This window comes from Pseudoliparis swirei, chromosome 22 (assembly GCF_029220125.1).
Source record: "Pseudoliparis swirei isolate HS2019 ecotype Mariana Trench chromosome 22, NWPU_hadal_v1, whole genome shotgun sequence".
Classification (NCBI taxonomy): domain Eukaryota; kingdom Metazoa; phylum Chordata; class Actinopteri; order Perciformes; family Liparidae; genus Pseudoliparis; species Pseudoliparis swirei.
The window spans coordinates 6,292,838-6,314,752 of record NC_079409.1 but is presented as its reverse complement, the minus strand read 5'-3'; the positions used below and the strand labels follow the sequence as shown (position 1 = coordinate 6,314,752).

The window sequence follows — 21,915 nt, the reverse complement described above, 5'->3', positions numbered from 1 at the left end:
ATGGACAAACACATGTGTGAAGTATTGGCTTGTATAAGTCCTGCAGAAGGACAATGAGCCACAACCAAAGTCCATAAAGGTCATCAGCTTGTGAACGTTTTATTTTTTCCCCACCATATTACTTAGAAAAGGTGTCTTTAAAATCTAACCTGAGAAAAGTGAGGCTGCTACAGAAAAGACTTTCTCTCTCTCTCTCCATTTTTTTTGCCCTTCTCAAAAAAGAAACACCAGGGAGAAGAAAGAAAAGAAAATTAGCCACGAGTGACCTTCTCATTTGTGAACATCCGTCTTCCAAAGCATTATTCATGTCTTCACATTCTCTGCACCGCTCTCACCGACGTGAAAAAAAAACAACCGCAAAACATCCATCATTCAACTTTGGCGAGGCGCCTCGCTTGATGGATCAGACGCAGCGTCCATGAGGGCTGAACCTGCGGCGTGCACACTCCGGGGTATTAAAACGTGATGCTCGGCTGTCGACAGGGGGGCGGAGCCAGCGTGCTCGCAAAGAATGCAAAAAAAAAACCCACAACACATCATGTATATACATTCACAAAAGAAATCAACAATGTTAATATGGGTGTTGCCGTTGGTACGGCACGTTGCCGTATTGTTTGGAGACGTACGTGAGCTCGATTCCAAGTTTCCCCACTTTCAAAGTATTCCGTCTTTTCTGTTTCTTCCCGTGGAGAACGAGTTACGCTCCGCTCAGAAGTACGACACGTGTGCTCCTGTTCCATCGTGAGCAGAGTCTTTTGAGTGCCACTCTCCGGGGGGGTGGTGCCCCCCCCCCCCCTCTCCTCCTTGTGCATTGAGCTGCATCTGAAGCGTCGCAATACCAAAACAGAGCAAACAGCTTGAAGTGAAACATGTGGGGCTTATTCGTACGCGTATCGAGACGCCGGCAAATCACACGAACCAAATATGGAGAGAAAAAAAGAAAAGTTTGATAACAGTTGGAATTTGCACCACAGCACCCCCCCCTCTTCCTCCTCCTCTTCCTCCTCCTCCAGTCCACAATCCTCTTGTACAGTTCAATATGTAATTATAACAGTTGGCTCTTTTAAAAGTGTTGCGTAAATGCCCAACGATTCAAGTATACCACCTTTCTGTGCACACACACACGCGAGCGTCATGGTAATCACCATCACAAAGGGGCCAGCATGAACTTAATGAGTTATTGATTGTTTACTCCCAGAGATAATCTGCTCTGACGTTGTGTACGATCTGTATTAAAAACACAAGAAGTCTTATTTACATAAATCGGTGGAGAAGCGTCGGCCGGCGCAGCTCGTTTGGGTTTCTAGGTGAGCCGCCGTCGCGCGCGCGTGTGTGTGTGTGTGTGTCGCGTTGACATTAATTCCCTCTGTAGCGTCAACAATGTGTCGCACACTTTGATGTTTTCCTCACTTAGAAATGCAATCTGCTTCTCTGGGGGTGCACGAGCGTCTGTGTAACTGGTCTCCATCAAGGCTTCTCGCCAGCAAGCGGACTAATAAATTAAAGCAGCTAAAAACAAACATTAATACGAAACTCAAAAACACAAAACAGAATAAAAGCACAAACTAAATCAAAATTAGTAATCTGGGGTGAGGGTGAGGGGGGGGGGGGGAGGAATACACCGACGGGGAAGAACAACAGTTAAACGGCGAGAACGTCATAGTCCATGAGCGAGGCGACATAAGTACGACGCGAGGGAGGAGTTCAGCAGAGGTTCTCTGGCGTTCCTCGGAGCACATTCCTCCTGAGTCGTAGCAGGTGGTCATCTCAACGGGACGGTCGAGGACAGCCACACGCGATTGGGCGTGAAGGGTTTCTCCACCTGGGAACTCAGGGGAGGATGCAGCCACTCACAAGAGAGCGGTCCTTCAGAACTTCTTTTTTTTTGTCTTTTACATTTTCTTTCCCCCGTCGATCGCCTCGCCTCCTCTTCCAACGTGCCGGTTGCGTGTCTTGAGTGGTGGTGCCCCTCCCGGTTCCTGTTGTTGTTGTTTTGGTGTGTGTGTGTGTGTGTGTGTGTGTCTCTGCTTCACTGCGGCGGCGTCTCTCCGACCATCTCGATGCCGTGCTGCTGAAGTTGCGCTCGGAGCAAAGCGTTCTCGTTCTTCAGCTCTTCGATCTTAAGAACAAAGAGGGGTGGGGGGGGGGAAAGAAGAAAAAAAGATCTCATTATCATCGTCTTCATCTCCGTGACAGCTAAATATAGCTCCAAGTTTACAGACCAAACTCTTTTTGTTTGAAGACCAAGAGTGCCGGCTGTGTAATGCTCACACACGGGGCGAGTCGATCCCCGGGCTTATAGAGGAGTGTGTGCAGCCCTTTTCAAATACACCTCATTCCACCACCAGCTGGATTATCAAATCTTGAGGTGTATCACCTCGGCTACATTTCCCTTGGGGAGGAGGGGGGCGACCCCACTGGGGGAATGAGGAGACGGCTTTGAGCATCAGAGAGTGCATTGCAGAGAGCCTCTGTCAATGGGGAGACGTGGCGCTGCACGACTTCACAATACGTTGAGTGCATTGGCATACAGTTAGTTCTCACACAACCCCTGTGTGTATTATTCCCACAGTCTTTCAAAGCATTGATTTCAGGTAACGTTATAGGAGCGCAAACTCTTTTGATCCCTTTTTTTTGTCAGGCTGTGATGATCGGCTACAGAGGCGGGAGTCTCAGAGGGTGTTTTTTCTCTCTCGAGAAAAGAGTGAAGATGTGTCTGGGGCTCGGTGGATTTCATGCCTCCGAGACTCGAGCGAGAGGATGTTGCAATGCGCTCCAAACTCATCTATTCAGTGCAGTGGCAATCTTCACAGGCACACATGCAGCCCGCTGTGGCCGCCTTATTATTTGTGACTCTTTATCCGCAGCAGCCGGCCACCTCGAAAGGAAGATTTTCACATTATCATTCGAATACCTTCTCCGCCCATTATTGAATTCCTGGAAACGCCACATGACGCCAATATTTGGCTCGAAATAGACTCGCGCAGACCGATACTCCTACCTGCTGCCTGCACAACTCATTGTCCACTTGTATCCTCTCCACCTCCTTCAAGCCCTCCTGCAGTCGCACGTTGCTCTGCCTCAAATCGCGGATGTAGTCACAGGCTTTGGACAGGATGCCCCCTTTGCTCTGGGAAGGACAGAGATGAGTGGTGACCATTTGAACGAGGGAAACAGTTGGCGGCAGGTGCAGAAGGGAAGGGAGGCGGCCTACTGCTCCAGTCTTGGTGCTGTCAATATTGCAGTCGGGGATGATCTTGGAAAGCGTGACAATCCAGTTGTTTATCTTGTCTCTTCTCCGCCTTTCAACTGATGGAATGTGAAATAGAAAACAGCTTAAGAAATATATAAAATTACAACCAGCATTTTTTATACATATTTCTCAGAGATGAGAGGTAGTTTGGGGTGAAAGAACCAGGTTTTAATTCCTTCCATCTGGTCATTTCAGTTTCTGCCCTGCCTAAAGGTATGAAATACGGTTTCACTTCGACAGCTTAACAGCACCCTCTAGTGGCCAGTCCAGAAACATACGTTATCTATTCCTAATAGAATATTTAGACGGGGCCAGGTGGTTTTCCTTCGACGAACATGCTCCATTTAGACACCGCACTGCATTGTGTTACGCCGATGAAATCAAAAGCCACAATCGCAGCTAATTACCCACCTTCATTGTGCTGCGCTCTTCTCCTTTCATCTCTCGGTGTTCGCGGTCCATCCATTTTCCTGCAGACAGAGAGGAAATAAAACACTTTTCACACGCTATAATATCTTCCAGCTCCGGCTGCCCTACAATCGGGCACAAATCCAATGCAGTCCCCACAATTCACCTAATCCTGGGCCTATTGAAAACCATTCTTCACCGTTATCGTTATAATTCAAGCCTATTGTAACCACAGCCCTCGCCACCACCAGTGGGCTAGTTTAAAAAGGAGCCTCTGAAGGCGTTTGGTGGAAAGCTGCACGGCCATATGAGGCCACATGTGCAGCCCCGGTGGCCCCGATGTCCTGAAGCTGGGCTGCTTCGACTGGAATAGTGGGAGCCATCCAACCATTGCATTTGTATTACTGCCCTCTTCCCAGGTGTGGCCTGAAGGGAGCCCTCTGCTTTATTACGCTGTACAATCACAACACTGAGAAGAGAAACACACAAAACAGATGCTGCCTATTGGAGTCTGGGCTCACGGCTAATGACGCAACTCGTCTTGTCTGTGTCCTCCCTTAGGTATTCTGTTAATTAAGTCCCTGAGACGTGACAGGGAGACTTATCCATCCGGCCACCACAGCACGAACGGGCCAATAACACCGGCATAATAATCAAATGTCAATTAATACATCACTCAATCTATTTAGAATGAATCAACAACCATGCAAGGGAACAGAAACGGTGCAGAATAGGATGCTCAAGTCCTGTGAGGTCCCACGTGTTCCTTCTTTATTCGACAGCAGTGAGTTTGTGACACACCTCCACTGCTGATATCTGTGTTTGAGAGTCAGCCACGCCAAAATGCAGCCCGTCTTGTATCTCAACGCATCTTAATGGGATTTCAGTTCAATAATGAATTCACTCCCACAGTACTCTTAGGCAAAGTGTTTAAATAAATAAATAAAAATGAGGATGACTGTGTGCATAACTAAATGTACAGGCCTAGAAGAACGTCTTTTCCCCCCGCCCCACACTTTTATAGAGGCGCAACTCATCCGAGTGCTCCCGATAATTATTGTTTGCCGGAGAGATCCAGAAGAAATGAGCTGTGCACAATCCCGCTGGCGGAGTGCTCTACCCATAAAATTGAAAGCAAGGATGCAGACGAGGACTACATTTGTGTAATATATTATATTGATTCTCGAAAGAGAAATAGAATGGTTTCGCCTTCTTCTCTCCCATATCATTAGGCTGCAGTATTAAATGTGCATCGAGATACAAGTGATTGCAGCTTGGGCTTGATATTCTCAATATATACATATACACACATATATACACACATATATATATATATATATGTATATATTCTGGTTTGAAGTCGATATTTTGTTTTGGTTAGATGGCTGAAATTAAGTCTTTTGGTCAACACAAGTTTAAGAGGTTTTAACATTTTGTTCTTCAATATAAAATATGTCCGAATATACAGATTCTCAGAAATTGAATATTTGTGATGATATTTTCTTTTCTTTAATTAAAAAAAAAAAAAAAATCATGCATTCTGGATTCATTACAAATCAACTGAAATATTGCAAGCCTTTTATTCTTTTAATATTGCTGATTATGGCTTACAGCTTAAGAAAACTCTAAAATCCTATCTCATACAATTTTAATATTTCCTCAGACCAAGTAAAAAAAAAGATTTATAACAGCTGAGTTTGTCAAGGCTCAGGAAACCCTTGCAGGTGTTTCGAGTTAATTAGACAATTCAAGTGATTTGTTTAATACCCTACTAGTATACTTTTTCATGATATTCTAATATTTAGAGATAGGATATTTGAGTTTTCTTAAGCTGTAAGCCATAATCAGCAATAATTCAGAATAAAAGGCTTGCAATATTTCAGTTGATTTGTAAAGAAAGAAATGAATGCACATTTTGTTTTTTTAATTGCATTGCAGAAAATAAAGAACTTCATCACAATATTCTAATTTTCTGAGACAGTCCTGTACAAACAAGGCGGTGGCTAACAAGTGGCCTCGGTGTGTTTACTCCTCTGACTGTGGTCTAACGTTAGCTTGTTACTTGATTTGTGAAGATTATCTTGACCAAAACATGTACAAATCTTAAAAATGATGTTTGCCACAGTTTATTTTTTGCAACAGTCCAAAGCTTAATGGGAAAAAAAACCCTTGTGGCATTGTATCGAGGGACCTGGTGTGAAGCTTACTTCTGGGTCGTCATCCCTGCAGCACTCGCTTCCAAACTCGGCTAAATAAGTAGAAAAACTCGAACAACAAGGGACACTTTGAAAATGAGACTAAATTAATAAGTGTGGAACAAGCCATTTGTTTCCGGATGGAGAACAACAACCTGATTTGTTAAATCCTAATGGAGAAGGCCAACTAACAACAATGGCTCGGGGGCAGCGCTGAAGAAACGCGACATCACGAGCAGGGAGAACCACCGGGGACCGATGGCAGAGGTCGCTGTGCGTCTTCTCGTCGACTAATTTGATTCATTTGCTGTGAAAAACAAAAAAAGGTGAGAGAAATGTGGAAACGGTCCTCACCAGTCTAAACCTTCGTGCTGCAGCAGCTCGTTTTCATCTCTGCGAACGGCAGACAGGGAGGGAAATGTTCATTCATTTTACTCACATGTCAACGATGATGTCACCGTTCCTGAGTTTACACCTAAATATAACTGAGGCTCGTGTCACACAAATCATACATTATTCATGAATCGGGAAATGAATAGAAACAAACATATTGCAGATAGGCATTGTGAGAGACGGGGGGGGGAAAAAAACACATTTTACTTTGAATTTCAACACACGGCGACGTATTCGTCACTCTCGACTGGAGAGCGGTCGGCTGTGCGCCGTGAATATCAAGCGGCAGCAAAAGGCGACGGAGCGGCTGGCAAATTTGAAGCGGATCTACAACCCCCCCGTAATGCGGCCCGCAACAAAGCAGTCGAAATATTTGAGAAATCTCAAGTTCTCAAAAGAAAAAAATCACAGAATCAGTCGAATTATATCCTGCTCCCCCCTCAAACGGACCAATAATCAAATGAAACGGCAGAGATGGTGAAAAGTGTCTTTCTATTTGTGTTAACTATCAGAAAGGGGAGGGAGAACAGGAGCTTTCTTTGCTACCTAGAACAAGCAGAGCTCATGTGGTGTGTCCTAAACCAGCTGGGAGACATATTGGTGAGCGAGCTGAATAACTAGAAAGATTATCTATACGGGTCTGGAGGGATATTCACTTCGGCCATCGTTAACTCAATTTGAATAAAAGGGTCATGTGTTCATTTTGAGTGAGCATTTCGGCAAATAGCTGGTGGCTTTTACCTTATAAGAACCATAAGTTACAGGACCTTAAAGAGAATTGTATTCCTCATCTTGACACTCACGTGAACCCTGAATCTGAAATAAAGCTCTCGTCGGAATTTGTACCCGTAGTCGGCGAGAACGCGGCTGGTATCGAGCGAATAAAAAAACGACAGCTCTGTTTGTCTTTGCTCACGTGAGCCCGCTGATTATCTTAATAACGGCAATCAGCGGCGTGCGGCTAACGGTTGGAGGGAGTCGGTCGTTTGATGTGTGATTACAATGATGCATGTTGTGAATTTCAGGGATGCACATCATAAGAAGATATTGGAGAGGCAGAAAAGCCAGGCTCCGCTAAAATAAAGTGAATTAACCAAAGTAGCATTTTACGTCGCACGAACTGAGCCTGGCGGTCTTGAATTATCGTCATACGTACAGATGACGTTCTATAATTGACCGGATCGATCGACCACTCGTGCGGGCCATATACACTGGATTTGGTGCTCAATCTCTCGGCTAAAGACCAAATCCTTCCACGTCCCCAGCCTGCTGCCGCATTAGCATTTAGATTCCAGGGAATTCAGCACGCTTTGTTCACTCGATATGCGTTGATGTTGATTTAAGGGTTGTACATCTGGGGCTCTGCCAGGTGGGCTTTCCGGAATTGAAGGAAGTCTCCGTCGAGCTGGTGGGGATTTGTGATTTGCGAAGCGTCGCCGAGGCAAACGTGTGCGGCTCTCGCAGTAAACGGTTGAAACCGGGACAGAAATGTCAAATCGGAAATCGCAGCCGGGGTAATGGCTGTGAATGGCTCTGAACACGAGACATTAAAAAGCAATTTGTCCCATTTTTAAACTCCAACCAAAGTTCACCTTCAAGCAATTCCCAGCGTGTCGGCTAAAACCACCAAATGGCCTGTTTCCATTGAAGATAACAACCGTGTTTTACGAGGACCGGGAAACTGTTTGACTTTTTGTTTTTAGAAATAGCTGCGTCTCAAGACGATATCAAGGCCGTCTCCCTCGGACCGAGCCGATACTCACGCAGCGTAGGACTGTGTGCGAGGAGCGATGGTCCGTGGTGTGCCGGTCTGAATGACATCGGGGGGGGTCATCATCACATAGAACTGACCTGTGGAAGGCGGAGCAGTCGTCAGTTAGCGATGCGGCGAGACACAAAAAGGCAACCCGGCATAAACTCTCATTGCTCTAATGAATTATTTTTAACGATGCAATTCGCCACCGGAACGGCTTGAGAAGCTCAAACATGGCTGGATATTTTATCTGTGCTTCTTTGCTCAACTACGCTGGTTGCTGAAAGGGCAATACAAGTAAAAAGCCAGTAATAAATAAAAAGTGATATTTAAAATCGGTTCTGTCTGGAGTTTTACACAATCACCAGCTCGGCGAAAAGCAAAAAGAACTGAAAGAGACTAAGTACATTTTAGATTCGTTTCTCGTGAGATATTATTAAATTATGTTTTTAAACAATTATTTAGTAATGAACAATAAGTGGTAAAGAGAATCGGAAGTGCAACGCCACACAGGCCGCACATCCTGTTCATGTTTTTTGTCTCGTCTCGTGCGACACGTGTAAAGTAAACAATGATGCTCGCACCACGACGACACTTTGATGCTTTGTGAAAAAAGGTGAAGCCCCTCCCACCCCTGAAACCAGTCTCGTCAGAACGTTTCATTGCTTGAACTACCGCAGGCTCACAGGACAGGAAGACGGCCGCCCACTTCCTTAGTTACGGCTCTGGCCTTCACCCACAGCGAAGAAACCTCACGGCCCTCTTCCCTTTCTGCGGCGTCATCCGGCAGAACTCGCCTTGTGGGTTTATGCTGCAGGCATCTTTGATTCTCTCGATCCATTAATCAGCATATGTTATTAATTAATATGGACTATTAATTGTGTTACTGTTTTCCAAGCCCAACAATTCTAAACATTGTCTGCCGTTTTTTTACATACACGTCAGTAAATTAATACCTTCAAGCATATTAAAACAAATTCTCTCACATTTTAGGAACTGACCGATTAATCGGCAAATGAAGCAATAATGAAAATAATTGTACGTTAGAGCCCGAGACTTGTTTACGTTTACTCTGGCCACGGGCATATCCCTCTCTTTTAAAAAGGGATAACTAAAATACAACATGGAATCAAACTGGATTACAACTGGGTCTCAAAATGCCGGTTTTTATGCCTGTGTGGCGGACTAGTCTGGGCCAACAGTGGCAAACCGCACAGACACCAGCAGAAACACAGGTGTATTAACGACACCGTCCTCCCATAAACGCTGTCTCGGCAACAGGAAACCAGAACAAGCAGCCGCTGGTCGCGTATAACGTGATCGGTCTCCAGGTCGACTAAGCCCTGACCGTCCTCATCGATCGTCCACCACCACGGGACCACAAGGACACTTAAGCGGACGACGACATACGGCAGTAAAGCGGAAGAGAAGCCGACTGGGTGGACATGTGACATGCTTAAGTATAATCAGCGCAGCTAACTTCATTTGTGTCTCTGGTAATATTGCATTGTTACAGTACAGGGTTCTTACCAGGCGCGTCTCTAGGATTTGGATACATCCGGGGCTTAGCCAGTGCGAGCGTTGTTACGTGCGCCTGCTGCCAGTCTGACTCCGCTGTTTTGGTTGAAAACATTCGGGGCTAATGAAAAAACATCCGGGGCTTTAGCCCCGGGTTTTTTAGCCTAGGGACGCCACTGGTTCTTACACATTTTGACCGATGGATTTCCAGGACTTTAAACCAAATTTCCATGACCAAACTGAAATCTCGGTATAAACATGAACAATTGAGAAAATGTTGCGGATTGAGAGCGTCCGCCGGCTTATATTTTGAGCGTCTTTCTTTAAAAAATATATTAATTATTACAAACTCGGCATAAATGATGTGATTTTAACAAATTTCCATGACTTTTCCAAAACTTTGATGATTTAAGTTTTTTCCATGACTTTTCCAGGCCTGGAAATGACCATTTTAAAATTCCATGACTTTTCCATGACCGTACGAACCCTGCAGTATTCAGCAGAAGGCAACATCATTTAGTACTTTGTAGGGTGCTATGTTTTTGTGGAGATCTTGATTCATCTATAACTCCTGGCAACAACAAAAAGGCCGGCGGCGGCTCTTCTCTCATTTTGGAACTCGATGCACTCGAACACGTTTGCTTTGGATCTAGTTGAGCCAGTATTTTCGGTGACACTGTGGTAAGCTTCAACCCAAATGAAGTGCCGACTCACCCCCGGCCTGTGTGAGTGCGGGGTCCGCGGCGGCCTGCACAGACACGGTCCCGTCGCTCACCGCAGTCGCTGGGAAGTAAGCAAAGCGCGTCTCCCCTCCCACCGCCTCTCCGGCGGGGCTTCCTCCATTACTGAAAGGGTTTTGGATCACAGCCTGTGACGGATAAGAAGGCGACAGAGGGGAGGCTTGAACTAGTCGCAATGGAGCGGTCACAGCAGGTGAACCTACACCTCAGTCTCTGTCAGATTTGATACTAGCGTCCCCCTCGAGACCCCCCCGAGCACCACACGGTACAGTCTGACAGCTGAGCGGAAGAAAAAAAGGCGTAGCAAGGATCTTGTTCGCGGAGATAACAGCAAGGTCAGTCAAGCCGTCAGTGTACCGCAAATTAAAACACATTTTAATCTGTTCTTGCAAAGATAAATTGTGTGTTTTGAACCAAGAACATGTTCTGAATTTGGCTTTGAGCATAACCACGGTGCCCCGATGTGAAACAGTTCTGCATTTTAATTCTGAATTCGTAGCTCCGTGTCGGGCAGCTGTCATGCTCAGACACACGCTTCACTATTTACACGGATGTGTGCAACGCTACGCCTCATTCATGTGTTTTTAATACCGTTTGGACAACACCAACTTCCACGGCGTGTCTCCAGAGACGATATATGTTGTAGAATTAATTCATTGTTGGTTTTAATAGTTAAAATCAGAAAGACTTGTTGAAATAATTAAAGATGATACACTGCAGGCTTCAGACTTCAAGTAATACATCTTTAAAAGCAGCCCGTGGCCCCAGTGGGTTCTCTTTGATCAATAAAAGAGGGGGAGACTTTGGTACCTGAGCCACAGCCTGAGAAGCCCCAGTGAAGGCGGCTGTAGAGACGACACTCACTGCTCCTCCCCCATCCTCTCGCCCTTCAAGCTGCTGGTCAGTCACCTGAACAACACGGTACGTCACCTGCAAGGTGGAGAGAGGAACCAGAGAAAACAGCTGTTCATTCAGGTGGTTTACTCCAGTCCTACTGACAGGCGTACTGTTACCAAATCGAGAACCGTACCCGAATTGTAGATTTATATATCTCTAGTACCTGACGCTATAGTCCAATGGAGTGGCGCATTGATCACGCTTCAGGCACATTCTGTAGCATGAGTATATTTTATCCCGCTCAATTTGTTGGCGATACAGAATGTGCCCGATGAATTTTTTAAACAAGTCACAAAAATGAGCGTGTTTGTAGCATGAATCAGTGTTTGTAAACATCTTGTGACTCTCCTCCTGACTGACATGTGACAGTGTTCCCATGCCAATCCCGGACCCGGCTGCAATCGCATGATCGCTCACACGAGCCTTGTTTACGCCAAATGAGCCACGGATGCCCGACTTAACTCCCACCAGTGTAAATCATCTCGATGAGGATAAACCAACTTGGATATCATGTATGCACTTCTTACAATCAATGTATCCGTCCCATTGTCAATCACGAGGTACCGCTGGAGCAAATACCCCATTAGTGGACCGCAAAGAGACACTTATGAGACGAGAAAAAGAAAACCCACACACTCGTACCTTCAGGCAATCTAGAGCCTGCTATCCTCCTGACTTGATGTTGGTAGAGAGTAAGCGCATGACAACATTAGACACCATGAGCGGAAACCAGGTTCTTCTCACTGATGTGAGCACGCCGACATCAAAACGCTCAGCATCACAGACCATGAATTGCAATGCGCACATACAATACATGTGGGTGGAATTGTGTTTACAGACAATCATTATCTACCACTTTTAAAGTGCTTGTACATGCGTAATCCATTTTAATCCATTAATCAATATGTAATGCGAAGCTCTGTCAGTTGCTAATTTTGTCAAACAGCCCGCTGATGTTTATTCCACTGCTCGTCTTAAGTGATTCTGAAGTCTGTTTTGTGTTGGGAGTGCTGTACAGCTGCAATCTAACCATAAACATTAGACCAATATGCCAATAGGGGCTGGTAACCAAGTATATTTATTCCAGTACTGCACTTAAGTACAATTTTGAGGTATCTACGTTGGATATTGATCTGGGTGATTAATTTATTTTTATTAATTTGAACTCATGGTTTAGGACGATGTTTAATTTTCACTTCAACTTGAGCAAAAACTGCATTTTAGTAAGCAGTCACTGTAAAGGTCTAGGTTATTATTAATAACACAGCATATAAAACAACAAATACATTATTATGTTATGTACAATTTAAGCTACCCAGCAGTATAAAAAAAGTCGTTAACATCACTAACTTTAGAGCAGTCATAAATATATTACATTTGTATTGTATATTTTTGCAGGGACAGTTCACAATTCAAAGTAATTGCACCAGAGTTAGATAATGCATCTAATGTTCCTGGCCTGGATATGAGAATAAATGAACTACATAAAACAACAATAGCGCATATACAGGTCTGCATAATGAGTATATATTTATTCTCATCCTTTTCTACTGTTGAGTACGCTTGTGCATGCACACGTCTTTTCTCACCTGACCCCCCTCAGTGCGGAACTGATATTGTATGTTGTGGTCACCAAACGCTGCAGCCTGCTGAACACTGGCTATTGTAACGGCTGTCTGCTCTTCTCCTGTTCCGTCTCAGGGGGAGGGAGAGAGGGGGGGGGGGGACAGAAAAAAAAGTCAATCGTGAGAATGGAAAAGAAGGAAAACTAATAAAGAAAGCCAACAATTCAATTCAATTCAATTTATTTGTATAGCCCAATTTCACAAATTACAAATTTGTCTCGGAGTGCTTTACAATCTGTACACATAGACATCCCTGCCCCAAACCCTCACATCGGATCAGGAAAAACTCCCAAATAAGCCATGAGTTGCAGAACATACTATGTGCCTCATGCATGATGTAACGTTAGCTAGTTTGAACAGAACAGGAAATACAAGCCATCCTCTGTGACACACCGCTGATGCATCAGATGGAGCGGCGTGTCATCCGTTTACATTATATCTACGTTGGGCTATAGCTCAACATATATAAAGGGCATCACTGCTGCAAGGTGCCATATGTCATAACTGACAGCTTGGTGAATTAATTCTTACCTTCAGACGTCTGGACAACCTCTTCTTCTTGCTTTTCTTGGCTGCAAACCAGATAATTAGTTTAACGCAAACAGCATACATCCCATTAGTATTGTGGATACAAATAAATATAATTACTTTGATCCTCAACTTTGCTTTGGCTGATGGCAAACTTGTGAAAGACTACCAGTCAACCAACAGCACGACCGCAATGTAAAACACAACACGGTTAAAGTCCCTCTACTTCACAGCGGCTTATAACACAGTTGTTGTGTATAAATACCTCGCTTAAGCTATCTTAGCTATTGTGTTATTAGCGAATCATGTTATACACAACTGGACACTCTAGGATACAATTCGCCGGCTATCCAGCTCGCAAAGTATCTTACATCTTTTTTTAGAATTCAAGCGCTAACTTAATTCGTTTCTACAATAGTGTTTTTTTTAAAAGGCTAGGCCAAAGTCCGCGTCCTAAACTAGCTATCCGAAATAGCATGTTGGAGCTAGCTTGTGCTAGTTAGCCATTTTGACCGAGTCCCGGTTACCTGGCGCTGTCCAGACTCTGTTCGAGCATATCCATCAGGGTTGGAGAAAAAAGTGATATTCGGTGTCACAGACGGAGATGGAAGTGCTGATCACGGGAACAAACACTCGGGTCATGTGAGAGAGACGGACCAGGACACGTGAGGTGTTGCTCGGTGTCGGAGTTAAAATGGAGGCCGCCCCTGCTGCCGCTGCCGCTGCTGCTGCCGGTGGGTGACCGAGCTGACTCAGAAGATGTGGATCTCTCACGGTTAACGCGATCAAAAACAACGTTTTCTGCCCCGGTCGTAACACATACAGAGGGACGTTACCAGTGGGGAGGTTGGTGAGCTTGAGAGAAAGTGGGAAAAACTAGAACGGTCTAATATATATATATATTTTTAAGTATAACTTTCTCAGCGATTGGTGTCCTGCGAGAAATGTCGGCGTACTACTTTGGAGCTTTCTTTTGAAATGTTATAGGGTGTGACCCATACACATTATTATTATTATTGATCCTTAAGAATGAAGATTGTCCTTGTACATATGTTACATTCAGCTCGTTTTAATGCTCAGGGCTCTTGTTTTAGTTACTTTAATCAAAGATGGCTGTGGTGGGGGGAGGAGTCTTGGAAATAAGAAACCTTCTCACAAAATTAATGTTTCTCAAAATAATGAGAAACTGTAGAAAAATAATTGGTATATATTTCAAAACTTAGACGCTCTAAATAATGACTTGCCTAGTAGGCCAAATATTGATAAATTGTCATTATTTTTTAGAAAGTGTCTCATTACAATGCATTATTTTTTACAATGGTAAAACAATCTGCCCTGAATCTATCTATCACTATAAAGTTCACTTTTACTTCTGAAGTTATGCAGTTTATTATTTATTGAGGGAAAATCAACTCTTCCACTAAACTTAAATGTAAAGGGACCTTTAGCTTTAGATTTTTACTTTGGCTACTTTAATTTACCAAGATTCACTTCACCTACACCAGTTTAGTATGTGCACCTAGTTAAAACAAAACAGTCAAATAAAAAAGCCAATTGATTCTAATGTCCAATTTGTGTTGAAGCCATATATTATACATACGTATATGTATATATAGTAACCATTATATATGCATAATATTGCTGTAATTTGATACAAATGTTCCTCCCTTTTCCGAATTTAAAATATTATTGATGAAGAAAGGTGGAACCGCTTTCTTTTAAAACACCCAATGCAACATAGCATATACATTGGCCTAAGTCAAATTGTAGGTTCTTAATAATTAGTGGCCTATGTGGCAAATTATTAAGAAAATAGACCAGTAATACAATTTATATTTTGATATTTCTTTCTACTCATCTTTGGTATAAGAAGACCCTTTTCTGAATATCCTAAAATCTGGAATAGGTTATTAGGACACTTTTCAGAACATCCTGAAATCAAAAATGTTATTAGGTCTTCCTTATGTATTACTTGCCATGTATCATGTTACCTTGACCTTATTGCGTCACTCTGTTGTCCGCCGTGAACTTTGCCACACAGAAACCGGAACGTTGCATTCTTGGCCTTTGTTTACGACGCAGATAAGAGGAGCACTACATTATTCACAGGTGATTTGTCTTGATTCTTGCGGTTTGAGCTATTTAAACAATCAGAAAAATGACAGTGGGCATTACAGGGATTCCAACCATCTTAAATAAGTATTAGTTTTCATTAACTCACAAACACCACGACATCTTTTTTTATATTTAATTTAACAATAGCTTCAAGCGCGTTTTGGCCAATCAGTATCGAGAGCGTGCCCCCTTGTCTGCTCTCATTGGCTGAAATAGGAGGCGGTCCCCTCAACTGGAGTCACTCTAAAATACGTCCGACCTCTGCTCCCTGTGTGAAGGTTCACTGCGGTGACATTATCTTGTTAGCTGTCTCTTGTACCGCAAAGGTAAACGTTTCAGCGACAATGTCTGGCCGTGTCCTCGTTGGAGTTAAGCGTGTCATTGACTACGCCGTTAAGGTAAATACCCTTTCGCTGTTCCAACGGGCGTATTTTTATTTTAAGTGTAGTTTTCCTGTACTCGCTCACTTGACTTTAGATGTTCTGCTAGCTAACGTTAGATTCCTGGCACCAGCTGGCAGCTCAAGAGTGAGGAGCGAAACTACCTGGTCACTTATTTGATGCACGCTGTCTGCAGCTAAACTGATATGATCACCTGACCGAATGTAGCATGATTAATCATTTAGATTATTGTCTGCAATGTCACACTTGCTAGTTTCCCGAACAGTTGTAAGGCTGCACTTTGTAAGTTATGTAACCTAATGTCTATCTGTCTGTCTGAAACATGAAACCTACATGTCCTCCACTGAATCAGCTTTTCCTTTATCATAATTGTGTCTGTAAAACCATGGTGCAGTCACTCAATTATTGTAATTTCAATATTATTATTATTATTTAGAGGTTACAGTCTCCTATGTACAACCACAATCAATATGTGGTTATTTTTCATGCAAGAACGCTCCTGCTTCAGCAGGATCTGTGTGTCAGTGCTCAATTGTGACTCAATTTCTTCTGCTCGCAAAATTATCATGTTGTTTTGAGTGAGCAAAAGTATATTTGTCTAAATCTAAATTGGCTCTAGTTATGTATGCTCTAAGGCCAATGTCAGATTGAGTCCTCTACAATCAGCATATAAATTGTAATTTTTTCTCCAATGAATTATTATGTAGCCTCCTGTCTATCAAGTGTTGAGAGAACCAGATGGCATGTTTTATACACTCACACTTTTGAAAACTGAAGCAGTGTAGAGCAATACAAGAGATGAGTGCATATCCAAACATGAGTGTTTAGCCAGTTGCAGTGTTAAAACAGATGCAGGCCCCTGTTTTAAACCTGCATCACTCCATGTCTTGCCTTTTCACCTCTAGACATTGTGTGAGCTCACTCTCTTTCTCCTGCATCCGGCAGGTTGCCCTAGATTCAGGGCTCCCTGAATTGTTTATCATCTGGCACCCCCGTAGTGACTGTCCCGTGGTCTTCCTCCTCCTCCTCAGATTCGCGTGAAGCCGGACAACAGTGGCGTGGTGACGGATGGCGTTAAGCACTCAATGAACCCCTTCTGTGAGATCGCCGTGGAGGAGGCGGTCAAGATGAAGGAGAAGAAGCTCATAAAGGAGGTGGTGGCTGTCAGCTGTGGACCACAACAAGCGCAGGTGGGTGAGACGGGGCCGGACTCTGCAGAGTTATTTTAGTGAACGGGGTTTTTTTCTTTGGGGTTTCAGCCGTATCCTTAAAAATACTTCAGTACCTGCCGATTCTCAGCTCATCATTATTTTTTATTAATTGCTTGGTTTTTACTTGTCCTACTTTACATGATGCTGCCTTACTCCTCTAAGCGGTTTATCCTGTTCAGCTAGTAATGTTTTTCTATCTCTTGTTCTTATTTTATATGTTGTTTTAATGGCCTTAGTGGGAAATGAGCTTTCAGGGTAACTGGCATTTATACAGTGATGTTGATCAATGTCCATTGTTCCTGAGAATAAATAAATACATAGAAAATAGAACTTTTGAAAATCTCTTTTTGTGCAAATTTATGAAAACACTTTTCCTTCAATTTGTCCTGTCTTCCAAATGACTTAAACATAAGTTCATAATGATTATTGTCAATTGCTTGTACATATCACCTAACTACATTGCAGGATTGGTCTACATTTACTTATATGACCATTCTTTGGAATGTATATCAACTCTGATTAGTTACAACACCCAGTGGTATTTAAATAGGTTTTCAGGTCCAGATTATTTAATTATTCATACTGTAATTAATCAGGGAAAACTTCCGAGGCAAGCCAATATGAACAAAAATGTATTACAAATGTAGTTATTTATTAATATGGAGATACATGTCATATCCATTTGAGTTGCGAGCATATTGTGGATTCATCCTTTTTGGTTTGCTAATACAATGTGGTTTCCAGGAGCATCACCTCCCAGTTGTTCTTATTGACCCTCAAAAGAAGTCCTTTGACCCGTATCCCCCCCCCCCCCACACTTAGGAGACCATCCGTACTGCCCTCGCCATGGGAGCCGATCGAGGCATTCATGTGGAGGTGTCTGGGAAAGACTTTGACGTGCTGGGACCCCTGCAGGTCGCCAAGATCATGGCTGCTTTGGCCAAGAAGGAGGACGCTCAACTCGTCATCCTTGGCAAACAGGTTGAAATCAGGATTCTCTTCACTTTCTAAATCCCACTTCCTGCTGCTAGTGAATAACTTCAATTAATGTCACTTTTAATCTAAAGACATTTTAGTCGACTTGGAACAAAACGACCGACTAGTCGACTCAGAGGATGCAGCCCTATGTCACTTCACCTTCAGAAACTTTTCTTCCTGTTTAACCCTCGGTGTATTTCTAACTTTTCATATGCATTTACTTAATGTTTACGTTCATCTTTTTTAATTTTAAATACACAAATGTATGTTACTTTATTTTACGTTGTATTTATGTTTAGATATTAGCCCTATAATTGAACTTCAACTAACTGTTGTGCGTATGATCATAAAGAACCGTAATGCTCAACTTGAAACCAACGACTCGTGTTGCTCCCGTAGGCCATCGATGGCGACTGCAATCAGACCGGCCAGATGACAGCAGCCCTACTGGACTGGCCCCAGGTCAGTTCTCACTTTAATGCAGTTATTCTTTACACGACTTTGCCAGCCTGTCTCAAAAAATTGTTTTGATCTGAAAATGGTCCGACTCCTGGCGCGAATGCTGTAAATTAGATGCCCCAGTTTCTGTGTTCTCCTCACGAATGTCCGATGTGTGGCGTTGAAGTAGCGGTGCGGATATCAGGCCGAGCGTCTGTGCAGGCTTATCAATGTTAAGACGCCAGTGATCCTGCTCGGGATCAGCAGCGCAGGTCAAACGCTGCTCAGACAGTCGAGAGGAAGTTCCACTGGTTGACCAGTAGGTGGAGCACTTTGTTGACCTGTAATCTCACTGTGGACAGTTGGAGCAGCGTGAGGCACTAATTTCTACTAGCATACTATTACATCTGTAATAACCCCCAGTGCTGTTAAATTGGGCCAATAAGAAGCGGCACATTTCTTGAACCCATGAACTCAAGTTTGCCATTGCAGAGTTAGAAATGTGTCCCTGTTTTCTCGATTGACCGTTTGGTTTCTGGATTACATTTTATTAATTGTATTACGATCGCAGGGTACCTTTGCATCAGAGGTGTCATTGGAAGGAGACAAGGTTAAAGTAGTGAGAGAAATTGATGGTGGCCTGGAAACTATCAGGATCAACACACCAGCAGTGCTCACCGCAGACCTTCGACTCAACACCCCCAGATATGCCACCCTGCCTAATATCATGGTAGGTAGCAGGGGAAATGAAATGCTGTATTCAGAAAATGCAATTGTAAAAAAAAAATTTAAAAAAAGAAGGCATCTGGCCCAGTAATGTAAATCTTTACAACATTTTTATTCTACACAGTAATTCATTTTAATAAATGTCAGGTTGAAGGATAGTGTTTCAAAACAAATAAAACGGTTCTGTTCATTCCGTCTCTTTTTGTTTTCTTACTTTCAGAAAGCCAAGAAGAAGAAGATCGATAAAGTGAAGCCTGCAGACTTGGGGGTGGACATGACATCACGGCTGGAGGTGTTGAGAGTGGATGAGCCCCCACAGAGGCTGGCGGGAGTGAAGGTGAAGACGGTCGATGACCTGGTGGCCAAACTAAGGGAGATCGGGAGGCTATAGAGGCTTTAGGAGCATGAGCTGGGGGGCACGGAACGTGGCAGAAGGGTGAGTAATTACACATTAATTACCTTATTTTTGTCTCAAATTATTTTCCCCAATTGAAAAAAGTCATTTATTTATTTTTATCATACTACAAAGGTATTGCCTCTTTTATGTTAGTACCTCTGTTTTTTTCTTTGTTTTTGTGAATGAGGGTTGCTCAATTATCTCTCGTATAAATAAGGTTGAATGTATTAATGAAGGGGAACGGGGAGGACCTCAGTTTCAAAGGGAGGGACTCTCGTGCACACAGCCGGCCCGGCTATCGAAACAATGCGAGATGCTCTGAATACAACACACACAGAGGGAGCGTGACTTAATTTCCTCCTAATGACGCAATTACTCAGTTTTATTGACCATTTTCACCATTTTAAACATTCCAAGTCGAATGTTTATTTCCCGTGTGTGATCGACGTCGGCTGAGTTCAAACATGGACCCTAGCTGTTGCCTAGCAATGCAAATACCTAGAAACGATCTGTGTCTTTATGGCAAATCGTTAATTGCTGCTATATTAATGCTCCGAATTTGGCATAGAGCTCATTTTTAAGTACTTGTAATATTCCTATGTTTTTAAGGAAATAGGCCAAGTTTTACTGAATTTAATATTTTCTAGGAAAGTCAGGAGTGAATCATTGATGCACAATTAGTAAGAAAAGCAGAATACCGAAGAAAGCATGATTCTTGATCAACCCTTTTTCAATGTGAAATGAGGAACTATCTGTTCAGATTATTAACGTTACATCCTTTTTTATATTCAACATCTCTCTAAAAAAAACAGCGCATTGCTTTGACAAAGAGTGTTTCGTATCTTTTGGTGACAGAAACAAAGCTCATTAATGAATGTAATTGCAACTCGTGTCTTGGATTACGTATCTTTATCTACATTCTCTTCCCTCCTCGCAGGACTCTAATGAATAACTGGACTGCATTGCAAAAGCGCACCCGGAGGACGAGTTTCGGTCTAATCCCTCTGTTTTTGAGACTGACTCCTGAGGCTGTGCAGGGAGGTACTGAGAAACGCTGTCCTGCAGCGCACAAGCCCAAAAGGATCATCTTGTCTCTTCTGTGCATTTTTAACTTTCATTTATCTGTATCATAGGCTCATAACCTGACTTGCGACGAGCAGTCTTTATGGACGAATTGAAACCCAGAACTCTGTCACCATTGTTCATGCTGCTGTTTGTGTTCCACTGTACTTTACCAGGACGAGGCAGTTCACCAACATGACTCTGCGGTTTCATCTTGTCCATCTGTAGTCGGAGGCGCTAAAACGTGCAGATTATTTAAATGAAATTATGTAGATATGAACCCCGAAAATGTTAAGATGATTAGTGTCATGTCCGCTGGTACATTTTATAGTTTGTGTCATTTGTTACTGGGTTTCAGTACTGCGCAGACGGTGTCTCAGTATGAGGGAAGATGATCGGACTTTTACCATAAGCGCCTCAATTCTCTGATTGTACAGAACATTACCACAATAAAGCAGCCAGTCTTTTTCATATCTAAACCTGTGAATGTGTTTTTTGTCTTTTTGATTTGACCTTGACATCAATAACTCTGAGGTAAAAGATTGTGGCGAAACCAGGGGATTTATTGGATCAAGTTTTTCATGCTGGTGGATTTATAGTATCGTGTTCTTATAGGTTAACGTGCTACTTTACATTTGGTCTGTAAAGTATTTCTACACCATTTTATGTATTTTAAAGTGTGTTTTATGAGGTAAACCTAGCTGAACCTAATTGAGTCAAATCCAAATATCCTGCAGGAACTCCTCGTGTGATGAATGTTCAGCTTTGTAATGTCGATTCAACATGTGCAGGTGCATCTCAATGAAGTTAATTCAAATATAACACAAAGATTCATTCCACAAACTCATCAGTAACTCAAAATTCAAACATTACATAAAGCAAGTTTAAAAAAAATAGTTTTAATCCAGACCTACTGAAGGGTAAATTCATATAGTATAAACTCAATACTTGGCTAGGGCTCCTTTTGCATGACTTACTGCATCAATGCGGCGCGGCATGGAGGTGATCAGCCTGTGGCCCTGCATGCTCAGGTGTTATGGAAGTCCAGGTTATTTTGATGGCGGCCTTAAGCTCTGTCTGCATTGTTGGATTTGATGTCTCATCTTCCTCTTGAAAAGTCGGAGCCAGGTCCAGCTGGAAAATTAAATCAGCATCTCCATAAAGCGCATCAGCGGAGGGAAGCATGAAGTGCTCTAAAATATCCTGCGCTGACTTTTTGACTTCATGAAACAAAGTGGACCAACACCAGCAGATGACGTGGCTCCCCAAATCATCAC

At 43.1% G+C, this 21,915-nt stretch overlaps 2 protein-coding genes across 4 annotated transcripts; one reads left to right on the top strand and one right to left on the bottom strand.

Annotated features, from left to right (window-relative positions):
* Positions 1 to 74: 74 nt before the first annotated feature.
* Positions 75 to 13,928, bottom strand: LOC130212680 (upstream stimulatory factor 2). 2 transcript variants are annotated; one of them, XM_056443797.1, is made up of 11 exons: positions 13,838 to 13,928; positions 13,314 to 13,354; positions 12,747 to 12,853; positions 11,071 to 11,190; positions 10,235 to 10,388; positions 8,013 to 8,100; positions 6,211 to 6,249; positions 3,665 to 3,723; positions 3,215 to 3,309; positions 3,002 to 3,130; positions 75 to 2,119 (listed from the first exon to the last, which is right to left on the bottom strand). In XM_056443797.1, the coding sequence occupies exons 1-11, from the start codon at positions 13,870 to 13,872 to the stop codon at positions 2,030 to 2,032; spliced, it is 957 nt and encodes a 318-aa protein (XP_056299772.1). In that variant the 5' UTR covers positions 13,873 to 13,928; the 3' UTR covers positions 75 to 2,029. The 2 variants fall into 2 exon arrangements, with proteins under 2 accessions (XP_056299772.1, XP_056299771.1); XM_056443796.1 differs by having other exon boundaries at positions 3,002 to 3,309.
* Positions 13,929 to 14,055: 127 nt separating this feature from the next.
* Positions 14,056 to 21,117, top strand: etfb (electron transfer flavoprotein subunit beta). 2 transcript variants are annotated; one of them, XM_056443799.1, is made up of 7 exons: positions 14,056 to 14,156; positions 16,858 to 17,016; positions 17,860 to 18,018; positions 18,415 to 18,477; positions 19,025 to 19,183; positions 19,400 to 19,615; positions 20,514 to 21,117. In XM_056443799.1, the coding sequence occupies exons 2-6, from the start codon at positions 16,912 to 16,914 to the stop codon at positions 19,568 to 19,570; spliced, it is 657 nt and encodes a 218-aa protein (XP_056299774.1). In that variant the 5' UTR covers positions 14,056 to 14,156; positions 16,858 to 16,911; the 3' UTR covers positions 19,571 to 19,615; positions 20,514 to 21,117. The 2 variants fall into 2 exon arrangements, with proteins under 2 accessions (XP_056299774.1, XP_056299773.1); XM_056443798.1 differs by lacking the exon at positions 14,056 to 14,156 and adding an exon at positions 15,697 to 15,823.
* Positions 21,118 to 21,915: the final 798 nt, after the last annotated feature.

Coding starts and splice junctions, on each gene's coding strand:
- LOC130212680 (XM_056443796.1), bottom strand. CDS start 13,872: ATGGATATGCTCGAACAGAGTCTGGACAGCGCCAG. Junction 12,854..13,313: donor GGTTGTCCAGACGTCTGAAG/GTAAGAATTAAT, acceptor CCTCCCCCTGAG/ACGGAACAGGAGAAGAGCAG. Junction 3,724..6,210: donor CAGCACGAAGGTTTAGACTG/GTGAGGACCGTT, acceptor CTCTGTCTGCAG/GAAAATGGATGGACCGCGAA.
- etfb (XM_056443798.1), top strand. CDS start 15,770: ATGTCTGGCCGTGTCCTCGTTGGAGTTAAGCGTGTCATTGACTACGCC. Junction 17,017..17,859: donor GTGGACCACAACAAGCGCAG/GTGGGTGAGACG, acceptor CCCCACACTTAG/GAGACCATCCGTACTGCCCT. Junction 18,019..18,414: donor TCGTCATCCTTGGCAAACAG/GTTGAAATCAGG, acceptor TTGCTCCCGTAG/GCCATCGATGGCGACTGCAA.